Source organism: Oncorhynchus mykiss, chromosome 3 (assembly GCF_013265735.2).
Source record: "Oncorhynchus mykiss isolate Arlee chromosome 3, USDA_OmykA_1.1, whole genome shotgun sequence".
Taxonomy (NCBI): domain Eukaryota; kingdom Metazoa; phylum Chordata; class Actinopteri; order Salmoniformes; family Salmonidae; genus Oncorhynchus; species Oncorhynchus mykiss.
The window spans coordinates 55146534-55161009 of NC_048567.1; the positions used below are offsets into that span (position 1 = coordinate 55146534).

General features: G+C 41.2%; 1 protein-coding gene across 1 annotated transcript in view; it reads left to right on the forward strand.

Moving 5' to 3' along the window:
* The first annotated feature begins 10909 nt into the window (after positions 1 to 10909).
* The window catches only part of kcnh3 (potassium voltage-gated channel, subfamily H (eag-related), member 3), a 198208-nt gene continuing 194641 nt past the window's right edge, over positions 10910 to 14476 (forward strand). Inside the window, exon 1 of the mRNA XM_036974624.1 lies at positions 10910 to 11357. Coding sequence (XP_036830519.1) covers positions 11282 to 11357 — 76 coding nt within the window. The 5' untranslated portion in view covers positions 10910 to 11281. The remainder of the gene's footprint in view (positions 11358 to 14476) is intronic.

Below are 14476 nucleotides of genomic sequence, written 5' to 3' on the forward strand. Positions count from 1 at the left end.
ACTGATAAGTAGGACACGTGAAATCCTGGTAACTTTGAAAACATAAAATTGTGCCTGGTCTTTACACCACAGCCAAAGTCATAAACTCCACCCATTTCAACAATTTATCTTCTTAAAAAGTTGTTTTAAACCTAACCTTATGCCTAACCTTAATTTAAGACCAAAAAGCACAATGTTTTTATGACAGGAGTCATTATTGCGCTACAGTAATATTGTTTTTAAATAAAGAATAAATGCACAACATTAAGTACATATTAAACCTTCAAGAAAACATATTTTCCCACCTCAGGCATTAAATAAAGCTCTTTTATTGTCCATTTTTGTCAGATATGGAAACCATTTATCTTCAACCCCGTTGAATATGTTGTCTGAATATGATTCTGAAAGATACTTATAAAAATCAACATGTACCTAATGCTCATGTGTCCCCTAAACCAATTCAATTATACATATAAAATGTATGTAAAATCTCAGAATTTTGCTATATTAAACCCTGAAATAGACACATTATGTGTCAGTGGGATCATAATTTAAATAAAATGTATTTTAGAATTTGAACCTATCAAATCTTTTTAGGATTGTCCTTAACATTTCAAACTGAACTCAGAAAACTTACAATTCCTATTTATTCATCTTTACCATTTTATTTAACAAATATTGTCATGTGACAGGGTTGAGACTAGGGTGACATGGTTGAATACTGTAACGGTATTGAGTTTACTATCAAAATCCCTCCCAAGATTTACCCCAAAACATTGCATGTCATTGTATGCAACCATATAATAAGGAAATTAGATATATTAAAAATAATTGGGGTTTTATTAACCAAACTGCAGTAAATATTGAAACAAATAAAAACATCAAGATTAAGCTAATTAATAACATTCAACAGGTTTCATCAGAAAAGTGTCATCAAACTGTAGGAACATTTTCCAATGGCATTTAGAATGCTAGAACAGCTGTAACTACAGCACTAGTATCAGCATGACTATCCTTCTTCCCAGGAGCACCATATTCATTAATTCATGGTTTTCTTCCTGAGAGTCTGGCCCACAGATCTCTCTCAAGCTCTACGTGGTGGGATGTCACACGCTGTGGGGGTGGAATCATCAAGGACTTCATCAAACTGATACTAGTGGATGTTGTCTCGAGAAGGCCAAAAAAATCTGTTTGGTTTTACACGATGCATACATTTCATTTGTACACTCATTTTATCCGTGCCGAGGATGATGCCTGGGTAAAGGTCATCATAATATTCCACTACACACCACTGTCCAAGATGACCTGGATTTCCCCACTGGATTTCATCCACAGATTGTGGATTTCCCTCATTGGTTGGCTGTTCTGGAGCAGCCTGAAACTGAAGTGAGTTAAAGCATGTACAGTTTAGGTCCTTCTTTGTTGAACAAAGGCAGCCGACATCACGAGACATCAGCTCACCAGGAGCAAGGGTGATGACCTGGTGTATTCTCATGGTGGAGGGCACCGCTTTTATCGGGCTTGGCATCATCTCCATCATACGTTCAACATCGGCACTCTTCAGAAAGGACAGCTTCACTGATGTGCTTGTCTCACAGAGACAACCTGTCCTCCGTTCTCTTCAACGCTCCTCCCACACCACCAGGAGCCCCTTTTCCATGGCTTGACTCAAAAAAGTTACATGTACCAGCTTTGAATACACGTTTGTGTAATTCTGTTGTGAAAAGCAGGAAGTTGCCTCTGCTTATACTGTGTGCAAGGCCCATCCCTGAAAAAGTGCAATACAGACACTTGTGGATGTGTGGCCTGAAGGTAGTCTAGCACTGGATCGAGGTGTTTACATAGAAGGAGGGCCTTTGTGCCTTAGAATATATACATGTAACCACTATAATCCTTGAGTAGTTTAGGATCTAGAGCAACCCTGCTACAATGAAATGTGAAAGGGTTGAGGTTTTTGCTCAAAATGGCTTCTGCTCCTCATGTGGTGAAGGACAGGAGACCACATAGTGTTCATGAAATTAATAGATTGTATATTTTTATGGGTTAAAGTATAATTTTGATAAGTACTAGTTTTCCATCGTTATTTAATGTAACGGGTTTGAGTTGGTCTGATCGATGATCCCTACCTGACTTTAAAATGTTTTTATACAGATATAAAAAAATGTGATTACTTGCCTGTTTCTGTACCATGCAGTTTAAAATTGTTGAATGATGTAACTTCCTGTTAATGATGGCACATAAGGGTGGACTGACCATTTTTATTGACGGAGTTTGGTTGGCGTGACAGGGTTGTAGACAGAGGGCCAGAGCGGAATTGTGTGATTTTGAATCAATAGTTATGCATTTATTTGATTAAAATGCTTTCTCAACAAAAGAACACAAATATATGTTTGCATTAATGGCAATATTTATGAATTATGTACACATTTTACTAGTCATTTCCCAAGTAAAAATTAAGTGAAATGCCTGGGGGACATGACACAATTCTTAGTGTCAATTAAAAAAATATTATTTTTTTTCATAATAAAGTTTAAATTAATGTATATTTATTTCAATTCATTATACTGGACATTTCAATATATATACAACATCTTTTAACATTTCATTTTTGGGACCCAATACTTGAAATATAATATAAAAAGTCAGAGGGACTGAAATATTGCCCGCGCCCAAGAATGACCCATATAGCCAATTTTGACTTTGGCTGTGGTAACTAGTGGAAACCATTGTGCCTGTTGCACCCGCGTATCTGCCCTCTCATTGGCTAGAATGGTCCCACCTGATCTTGCCGCTCCCCCGATTGCCTTTGATTTTTGAAGACGTTTGTTTTCATCGTTAGAGAGGCCACTGAAGTATCTTGTTAATATAGTAGATTGTCTGTGCTACCAAATAATTCTGGCGTTCCTACTTTATCGCCGTGCGTGTCGTCGTCTGCAGACATTGCGTAACAGGTTAATCCGGAAGAGAAGGTGGCCCATAGTGGCATCAGTCGCATAACTGTGAATTTGTAGTCTACGAACGAAATTCATTCTGTAATGAAGTAGCCTAATTTGTTATGAGCTGCCTTCTTCACGTTTAGAAAATAAAAGGATTCCTGCGGTGTCGTTGCTATTGCGTGGGGGGAGGGTTCGTTTCAGAGTGCAACGTTGTACATTATGGGTGGGGTGCCATTGGTGATTTGGCTAGATAGGATGTGATTAACTGAGGGAACAAGTTGCTAGACAATCTAAAGGGGATCATCGCGCTCTCCCAGAAGTTTAGTTGGGGCGTAAAACCCGTACATTCAGATAGTTTAAGCAAAAATATGTGATGGGTCCGCAGACAAATGTTTAGTTATTTTATTATTCTTTACACTGGATCGGGGATAGTTTTATAGACAAAATTAATAATTGGAAGGGTTAAATAAACCCCCTTTGATATAAATGATAACATGTCTTGCGGTCCCACAGTCTACAACATGGACTATTATAATGATGTGCGTTTGGATTGGGTTATATCGGTCTAACGATCAATTACACTAACCATTTCACTTGTTTCCTGCTACTTCCAGGAAAGCATAAACCTATCATGGTTCAATATGGAAATATGTGCTACCACACTTGTTCTAGGTTGATTAGTAGCCTGATTCAGTGTCAGAGATTATGGCTGTCATTCATTACCACTAAAACGGAGATGATAGTCTATGCACATGCAGTAAGAAGACTCTTTAGGAAATACTGAACAATTCTCCCAATGTAGGAATAACCCTGGTGTTATTACGCTCAACCAGATCAATTAAAACGACACGCATTGTTTTGTGGGTAAATTGCATTTAAAGCCTAGCCGACAAGCCAAGGTTTGGGCTGCAGAAGTGCAAGAATTTGCAAATGAGCGATGGTGGTTAAATTATTATTATTTAGGCTTTTTTGACTTTAGTTAATTTAACTGTTCCTTTAATTTCACTTTTCAGGGAACTGTCTCTTTAACTGGAAGAATCTTTAGGAAATATCAAAAATATATCAAACAACTCTTCCACTGTAGGAATAACCCTGCTTTTATTGATCTGGCTTAGCCTTGTGCGTTTTAAGCCTAGCCTACATTGACTTTTACACGGCAAAGATTGGGCTGCACAAGTGCAAGAATACGCAAATGAGAGATGGTGGTTAAATAATAATGATTTTGGCATTAAGGGGCAATCTGCAATTGGTGCGTCCATTTTTGGAATTTTAAATTAATAATATACACTGAGAGTACAAAACATAACAGGGACACCTGTGATGTCACTTGTTAAATCCACTTCAATCCGTGTAGATGAAGGTGAGGAGACAGGTTAAAGAAGGATTTTAAGCCTTGAGACATGGATTGTGTATATGTGCCATTCAGACGGTGAATGGGCAAGACAAAATATTTAAATGCCTTTGATCAGGGTATGGTAGTAAGTGCCAGGTGCACCAGTTTGAGTGTGTCAAGAACTGCAATGCTGCTGGGTTTTTCACACTCAACTGTTTCCTGTATCTATTAGGAATGGTCCACCAACCAAAGGAAATCTTGCCAACTTGACATAACTGTGGGAAGCATTGGAGTCAACATGGACCAGCATCCCTGTCACACTTTCGACACATTTTAGCATCCATACCCCAATATCCATTAATTTTTGAAGAATATAACTTCTAAATGCCACATGAACTTAGTTAAACTCGCCTACCCCATCACAACCCAAAATATAAGTGCTTTACTACATTGTTTATAAACAATGTAATTGTAAACTTACGGTATAGCCTCAAATGGTTGAAAGTATATTTTTATATCATAGATTGTTGGTCCTTGTATCCATATTCTGTCTATGAATTTAAGTGGTTACATTTCTCCAGCCCCATCCCTCAGCTTGAGGCAGATAGCCGCTTTGTTATTGTTTGAACTACAGATTGCCCCTTTTACCAACACATTTCATTTCATAGGGACAATGTCTAATGACATATAGGCTCTTTCAACTCTATAGCTCATAGAGGTTGTATTGAGCCAATAATCAATTGGAGAAATAACTAAAACTATACTGTAGGCTATAAGGCACAGAGAGGCCTACTTCAATACAGGCTGGGTGAAAATCTTATTACAGTAGGTTAGCAACAATGATGTGTACAAAGCCTGTATTGCTGATGCTATGTAATAGCAAATGAGATGTTTTGAAGCCACCATTCGCCATATTGGTACTCCCGAGAAGGAGCAGTCATCCATGCCAGAGTTTGCCAATCCTCTCCTCTAGTGTAGACATTAATAAATGCATTTCTATAACTCCCCCCCCCCCCCCCCCCCAAAAAAAAAAAATATACAATGGAGGAGTACCAAAACGGCTTTGCGGTGGCGTCAAAACAGCACCACCTGTTAGTCATCTATGGTTAACATGTCAAAGTCATACATTTGGCTAAACCCCGCCCATTTCTAAAATTTTTAAACCTAACCTTAACCACACTGTTAACCTTATGCCTAACCCAAACCTTAAATTAAGACAAAAAAGCCAGTTTTGACTTTATGGCATTGGAATCTGACTTCGTGGCTGTGTTATCCAGGGGAAGCCATAAGGAGCAACTTGGCCAGAAGATGGCAGGATTTCACTGTACATGCAGAAAGGCTACCTCTCTGGAGGACTGTTAGTTAAGGACTTTCAATTCTTCGAAATGTGTTTGTGCAACCAACTTTTATTTTAATCAATACTAAAACATGAACAAGTCAAATTACTATTCAAGGGAAGCGTGTTGGGACTGAATAAACGTTGTTTATTTATTCATGATGATGAACCGTCTCCACTGCATGCCCTTTACGTGTCTTCATGTTCTGAATATAGCCTATTTACTATCGAGGAGGCACCAAAACATCTCAAACATCTCAAAACACAGATAGAAAGGGAGGAACAAGTCAAAGGCTTTCACCTCTGTGGCATTGATTCAAGCAATGAAGGAAAGTTTAGTACTCCCCTGGGAACATAATTGGGTTTTCGTTTTTCAGTGAACATGTTTTACAGGCCTATTGTGGTTTTGTTATTGTATGTTGGGACAGATCAAAATTGATTCCCTAATCTGACCGGCACCATTGAAGCACAGCAGCTGCCTGCCACCATAGCAACTGCACCGGAGAGAAACACATGTTGGGGCTGTTGGCCTATCTGTACATATTATTTTGTTTTTGGGCGGATTTTGTTTAAGCCAGAATAAAATATACTTGGATTTTGCCTATATGTTTGGGTCTTTCCACCAATTCGCAGTGCCTTTTGAGATGTGTAACTTGGTGAGAAAAACGTTGGAGTTCACCTACTTTTGATATTCTGTCATAAACTCGTAAATGCCTATTAAGTTTTTATTTTATTTTTTATTTCACCTTTATTTAACCAGGTAGGCTAGTTGAGAACAAGTTCTCATTTGCAACTGCGACCTGGCCAAGATAAAGCATAGCAGTGTGATCAGACAACAACACAGAGTTACACATGGGAGTAAACAATAAACAAGTCAATAACATAGTAGAAAAAAAATTACCTATATACATTGTGTGCAAAAGGCATGAGGAGGTAGGCAATAAATAGGCCATAGGAGAGAATAATTACAATTTAGCAGATTAACACTGGAGTGATAAATGATCAGATGAACATGTGCAGGTAGAGATACTGGTGTGCAAAAGAGCAGAAAAGTAAATAAAATAAAAACAGTATGGGGATGAGGTAGGTAAATTGGGTGGGCTATTTACTGATGGACTATGTACAGCTGCAGCGATCGGTTAGCTGCTCAGATAGCAGATGTTTAAAGTTGGTGAGGGAGATAAAAGACTCCAACTTCAGAGATTTTTGCAATTCGTTCCAGTCGCAGGCAGCAGAGAACTGGAAGGAAAGGCGCCCAAATGAGGTTTTGGCTTTAGGGATGATCAGTGAGATACACCTGCTGGAGCGTGTGCTACGGGTGGGTGTTGCCATCGTGACCAGTGAACTGAGATAAGGCGGAGCTTTACCTAACATAGACTTGTAGATGACCTGGAGCCAGTGGGTCTGGCGATGAATATGAAGCGAGGGCCAGCCAACTAGAGGATATAGGTCGCAGTGGTGGGTGGTATAAGGTGCTTTAGTAACAAAACGGATGGCACTGTGATAAACTTCATCCAGTTTGCTGAGTAGAGTATTGGAAGCTATTTTGTAGATGACATCGCCGAAGTCGAGGATTGGTAGGATAGTCAGTTTTACTAGGGTAAGTTTTGCGGCATGAGTGAAGGAGGCTTTGTTGCGAAATAGAAAGCCGACTCTTGATTTGATTTTGGATTGGAGATGTTTGATATGAGTCTGGAAGGAGAGTTTGCAGTCTAGCGACACCTAGGTACTTATAGATGTCCACATATTCTAGGTCGGAACCATCCAGGGTGGTGATGCTAGTCGGGCATGCGGGTGCTGGCAGCGAACGGTTGAAAAGCATACATTTGGTTTTACTAGCGTTTAAGAGCAGTTGGAGGCCACGGAAGGAGTGTTGTATGGCATTGAAGCTTGTTTGGAGGTTAGATAGCACAGTGTCCAAGGAAGGGCCAGAAGTATACAGAATGGTGTCGTCTGTGTAGAAGTGGATCAGGGAATCGGCCGTAGCAAGAGCAACATCATTGATATATACGGCCCGAGAATTGGACCCTGTGGTACCCCCATAGAGACTGCCAGAGGACCGGACAACATGCCCTCCGATTTGACACACTGAACTCTGTCTGCAAAGTAGTTGGTGAACCAGGCAAGGCAGTCATTAGAAAAACCGAGGCTACTGAGTCTGCCGATAAGAATATGGTGATTGACAGAGTTGAAAGCCTTGGCCAGGTTGATGAAGATGGCTGCACAGTACTGTCTTTTATTGATGGCAGTTATGATATCGTTTAGTACCTTGAGCGTGGCTGAAGTGCACCCGTGACCGGCTCGGAAACGGGATTGCACAGCGGAGAAGGTACGGTGGGATTCGAGATGGTCAGTGATCTGTTTGTTAACTTGGCTTTCGAAGACCTTAGATAGGCAGGGCAGGATGGATATAGGTCTGTAACAGTTTGGGTCCAGGGTGCCTCCCCCTTTGAAGAGGGGGATGACCGCGGCAGCTTTCCAATCCTTGGAGATCTCAGATGATACGAACGGCTGTTGGCCGAGGTTGGAGTAGCCAGGAGGAAGGCATGGCCAGCCGTTGAGAAATGCTTGTTGAAGTTTTCGATTATCACAGATTTATCCGTGGTGACCATGTTACCTAGCCTCAGTGCAGTGGGCAGCTGGGAGGAGGTCCTCTTGTTCTCCATGAACTTTACAGTGTACCAGAACTTTTTGGAGTTAGAGCTACAGGATGCACATTTCTGCTTGAAAAAGCTGGCCTTTGCTTCCCTGACAGACTGCGTGTATTGGTTCCTGACTTCCCTGAACAGTTGCATATCGCGGGGACTATTCGATGCTATTGCAGTCCGTCACAGGATGTTTTTGTGCTGGTCGAGGGCAGTCAGGTCTGGAGTGAACCACGGGCTATATCTGTTCTTAGTTCTGCATTTTTTGAACGGAGCATGCTTGTCTAAGATGGTGAGGAAGTTACTTTTAAAGAATGACCAGGCATCCTCAACTGATGGGATGAGGTCAATATCCTTCCAGGATACCCGGTCCAGGTCGATTAGAAAGGCCTGCTCGCAGAAGTGTTTTAGGGAGCGTTTGACAGTGATGAGGGGTGGTCGTTTGACTGCGGACCCGTAGCGGATACAGGCAATGAGGCAGTGATCGCTGAGATCCTGATTGAAGACAGCAGAGGTGTATTTGGAGGGCAAGTTGGTCAGGATAATGTCAATTAGGGTGCCCATGTTTATGGATTTAGGGTTGTACCTGGTTCCTTGATGATTTGTGTGAGATTGAGGGCATCTAGCTTAGTTGGTAGGACTTCCGGGGTGTTAAGCATATCCCTGTTTAGGTCACCTAACAGAACAAACTCTGAAGCTAGATGGGGGGCGATCAATTCACAGATGGTGTCCAGGGCACAGCTGGGAGCTGAGGGGGTTGGTAGCAGGCGGCAACAGTGAGAGACTTATTTCTGGAGAGATTCATTTTTTTAATTAGAAGTTCAAACTGTTTGGGCATAGACCTGGAAAGTATGACAGAACTTTGCAGGCTATCTCTGAAGTAGATTGCAACTCCTCCCCCTTTGGCAGTTCTATCTTGATGGAAAGTGTTATAGTTGGGTATGGAAATCTCAGAATTTTTGGTGGCCTTCCTAAGCCAGGATTCAGACACGGCAAGGACATCAAGGTTGGCAGAGTGTGCTAAAGCAGTGAGTAAAACAAACTTAGGGAGGAGGCTTCTGATGTTGACATGCATGAAACCAAGGCTTTTTTGATCACAGAAGTCAACCAATGAGGGTGCCTGGGGACATGCAGGGCCTGGGTTTACCTCAACATCACTCGAGGAACAGAGGAGGAGTAGGATGAGGGTGCAGCTAAAGTCTATCAAAACTGGTCGCCTAGAGCGTTGGGGACAAGGAATAAAAGGAGCAGATTTATGGGCGTGGTAGAATATATTCAGGGCATAATGTGCAGACAGGGGTATGGTGGGGTGCGGGTACAGCGGAGGTTAGCCCAGGCACTGGGTGATGATAAGAGAGGTTCTATCTCTGGACATGCTGGTTATAATGGGTGAGGTCACCGCATGTGTGGGAGGTGGGACAAAGGAGGTATCAAGAGGTGTGAGGAGTGGAACTAGGGGCTCCATTGTAAACTAAAACAATGATAACTAACCTGAACAACAGTATACAAGGCATATTGATATTTGAGAGAGACATACAGCAAGGCATAAAGTAATCGCAGGTCTTGATTAGGAGAGCTTGCTAAAACAACAGGTGAGACAACAACAGCTAGTCAGCTAACACAACAACAGCAGGTAAAATGGCGATGACTAGGCAGAGAGGGTCGGATAAACTACACAAGTGCCAAATAAAGTAGCAGGGTTGACAATTAATCTTAAATCAGCCATAAATCCGCTTGTGACAGGGGGAATGGAGATATTGTTGTGTGCAACATGGATGGGCAATTGAATGCAAGCTTCACAATTTTTTAAAAATTGTTTAAAAATGTCTAGTCTGTCTATGGGTAACAGAGTTGACATGCTATGCTTGACCCACTCAGTTTTGTACCACAAAACACCGGAACATTGCCAAAAAGGGTAGAACCAACCCACCTGCTTTTACACTATGATTTGACTATTAGATGTTCAATGATTCTTTAGAATTTTTTTGTGGAAAAGGAATAGTTTCACCATAATAAAACGAGAGATCGGTTCACGAAACAGGGTGGCCCTTAAACTGAGGGACTTTTTTTAACCTTAAAATTAATCACATTAAATAAATAATCTTCATAAATTACTTTGTCAAAGCAACAAAATAACTAGGGCCTTACAATGATGGTGAAAACTTTGAGGTTAAGTGGATTAAAATATTATTGGAAGTCACAGAGGGTGCATGTAGGGACATGTCAAAATGCAGAAGTCATTATTCATATGAAATCTGATTTATTAAATTCTCTATGTGGTCTATATTAAAGGGCACTTCATTGAATATAGCAGGCTTTTAAAATTACATATTGTTGCACAATTCCTACTTAAAATGTCAAAGGGACACAAAGCACTCATTTCATGGAATGACACTTTTGGATTATGGAGTGAGTTGGAGAGATATGGTATATGACATGCTTACAACAGTGGAGCTCCTTTATTCTGTTCAAGAGGGCTCTACTTGTGTCAAATCCTCATTCAACCCAAAGGAAAGTCTGTGGGCATCACAAGGGATCATCACCCTGCCAAGCCTCTCCAATGCACTCAGGAGCATAGGTCTCTGGAAGTAGTCCCCCAAATGCATCACGTGACATGACATCTGCTCGCATAAGTAACTAAGAGAAACTAAGCAACCGCGAGGGGGAGAGGGAACAGCGAAGGGGGAGAGCGCGCGCTGTACTGTATACTGCCGAGGAGGAGCTTTCCTCCGGAGTTCAGTTCACAGCCTCAGCACCGAAACCGAGTCATTGCAACAGATGAACACACTAAGTTATTTATAGCTGGTCGTCTATAGCTAAAAGCTGGTGCCAGGTTTGTGTTCTCCAAGACCCTGTATGCACGTTTTCTTTTGAAGGATATGGTCACAACCCCGGTCTCAAAGTGGAGCCACGCGTATCTCGGATCGGCGCGCTCCTCCAGGGGCTAGGATGCGCGCCCGGAACATCCAGGTTCTTGCCCGGGTTCGGGTCTGACCAGGAGTCCACTGCCCCGGGTCGCCTAGGCAGAAGGACCCAGTCGACCCGGACCAGGATGCCGGTGATGAGGGGTCTGCTGGCCCCGCAGAACACCTTCCTGGACACTATCGCCACCCGCTTCGATGGCACCCGTAAGTAGCCAACCTCCAGGTCATAGGTCGCCTAAAAGCCTCTATTGCTTTGGACTGTCAGAGCCTGCTTATATCCTACCCAGTACGCTGTTATTGACAAAGCACCCACATTGATTTCACTTCAATGTATCATCAATTTTCGTGCGTTAATGCATTGTCTGGACTTTACCTATTATTATAATCGATAGCTGACGTTTTCGAAAATTGGCTTAAAATAAAAGTTGGCGTTGGCTAGCTTTGTGGGATTTCTTTGTTCAATGGTTTCTGTCTGGCGCAACTGAGCACGTTCTGGTGCTTTGCGGTCTATGTAGCCTTTTTGTAAACACATCGTATTCTAACCCTTTCTCTGCTTACTATTAAGTATGTGCTGCATAATAATACAGCAAAATGCAGTTATTCCTACATCGGGACATGACTGATTTAACATTCAGAAAATCAGTTTTTGTATTAATAATTTGGACTTCATCACGGACGTTATATTGTCGAGGGGAACAATAAAACGCTAAGAAAATATGCATTTTGTTATCATTGGGTTGGTTAATCTTAAATATAGGTGCTAGTTTTATGATAGCGATGAGCGCACATGCACACGTACGCATGTTTGGATCGTCAACGTTGCATAAAACCATTTCCAAGCTTTAATACCTTTGTGCACGTGGATAGACATGGATAAACAGGGCTCGCTTGATTAATAAGTGTCGGCGTTATTAGAATACCGCGATAGCGCACCTGTTAAACTGCAATACTGCGGTCCATTGTTTAATAATGCACTGGATGCTGATGTCCATCTATCACCATTCACCTCAGCTGTCTCCAACTTTGATATGTGTTTTGATCAGAGAACGATATGTTAATTCATGTTCTTTTAAAGCTGCCTATTTTTATATAATTAAATCAGTAAACACTTTCTGAAAGCGGGAGTTTCAAAGCGGCTTCTGTCAGAGGAGGGTAGTTGTGAACAGATGCGATGAGCAGCCCGTGCGCGTTGGTTGGGTTTAGGACGCATGCTGGGGATGTGGGCGGTCAAGTTCCAAGCAGGGCTGCTCGAGCCTTGTGTGTCTCGCTGCGTGTATTTTGGATTTGTATTGAAATTCCATGCATTTTGAAAAACACAAATTCAGGTGTGTTACAAAAATCTATACATCCTTCGTGAAAATTGTTAACACAAAACATTACAAACAAAAACACAAGAGTGGGCCTATCAATAGATGCTTTCTTATTCTTACAGAGCACATTAGGCCTTTTCAATGTGGAAATGATTTTTTAAATTAAACCTTTAAAAATATTGAATATGTTTTTTTTTCTTAAAGGATTTCATTTCATAGATTTAATATTTAGCAATAATTATAAACAAATTCATCACATACTGTTAGTGAAGAATCTTGGATTATCAAACATAAAAATAACATCATAAACTTGCAGATGCCTTTTGATCCATTGTGATGGAGCCTGCCTTAGTCTGTGAGTTGGGTGAATGAGTCTTTCCCCTAAACCATTTATGTGTGAAAGCTTGATAAAAGCACCATCTGACACCGGAGTGAACAATGAGAGAGGCAGATCCAATCTCATCCATTCCAACGATCCGTCCTCACCCTCTCCTCTAGAGGAAGATAAGAGCCGACGAACAAGGCTCACTCACTCACTGCAGCTCATTTTACCAACACTTGTGATTGATATGGAATAACTTAGTCTGGTGGGCAGGTCGTGATCCCTCTTGCGTTTTGGGGCCCTTTTGCCATGATTTATGCCATGTACATATAAAAAAAAAATAGTTTGGGTCCCCCTAGTGGTCGGAGCACCTATGCACAGCTAGTAGTCTGGTATAGACAGAGGCAGCACTGCTGGTGGAAATTGGTACCCCTTTAAGCTATAACTAATCTTATTAGGTAGCTTTTTTCATTTAGTTGAAAATATTGGAAATAATCAAATTGTGTTTTCTACCTTAATGTGGCTCTTCAGCAGTATATGCAGTAATTTAGTCTCTGTAATACAAGGACTGTTGTATTGGAACACCAGCATAAGCCTACATAGATACGGGCAATCAGGGTAGTCTGTTATTATTGAATGGTGTATGCTGCAGTGTGAGGGCATGTGTTTGGGTGTGCTTCACCTGTCAATCAATGGATTTCCTAGACATTTCCTCTGCTCACCCTTGTTAGTAATGATTTGTATTCAATTCTCTGTCATTGGCATGTGCATCCATTGTGTTGTATGACTCCAAGAGAGCTCTCCTTTGAAAAAACTAAACTAAATTATGGAGGAAAAACAGTCCTTGGTCTTTCTTGAGAGCAGGCGAGATGCTCCATTGTTGAGTTAGAATGCATGACCTTGCTTATCATTTCAGGGGTCTTTCAAACCAAGATTTCCTCAAAGATGTGATTCCCGTGAACAATTGATCTCTGCTTGTAGGTTCTTTGATATTAAACCATAGACTTTCATTGAGCACAATAAATCATTTACCATATAGACTTGATTGAGGCCTACCATTAGTTTGAGCACCCACCCTCAGTAACTGACTTTATCCAAACCATTTAGCCTAATTCATTTGGCACCCTCAGTCATAAGAACACAATGTAGTCACTTCATCAGTTTGACTGTAGTCCAAACCAACCAAGTGACTCAACTATCCACCGAGCAGCCAGAAATCAGAAGGGAAAAAGTCTGTCCTGTGTTTAAACTTCCAACGACAACAGTTGAAGTTGGAAGTTTACATACACCTCAGCCAAATACATTTAAACTCAGTTTTTCACAATTCCTGACATTTAATCCTAGTAAAAAAATCCCTGTTTTAGGTCAGTTAGGATCACCACTTCTTTTTAAGAATGTGAAATATCAGAATAATAGTAGAGAGAATGATTTATTTCAGCTTTTATTTCTTTCATAACATTCCCAGTGGGCCAGAAGTTTACATACACTCAATTATTATTTGCTAGTACTGCCTTTAAATTGTTTAACTTGGGTCAAACGTTTCAGGTAGCCTTCCACAAGCTTCTCACAATAAGTTGGGGGAATTTTGGCCCCCTCCTCCTGACAGAGCTGGTGTAACGGAGTCAGGTTTGTAGAACTCCTTGCTCGTAAACACTTTTTCAGTTCTGCCCACACATTTTCTATATAATTGA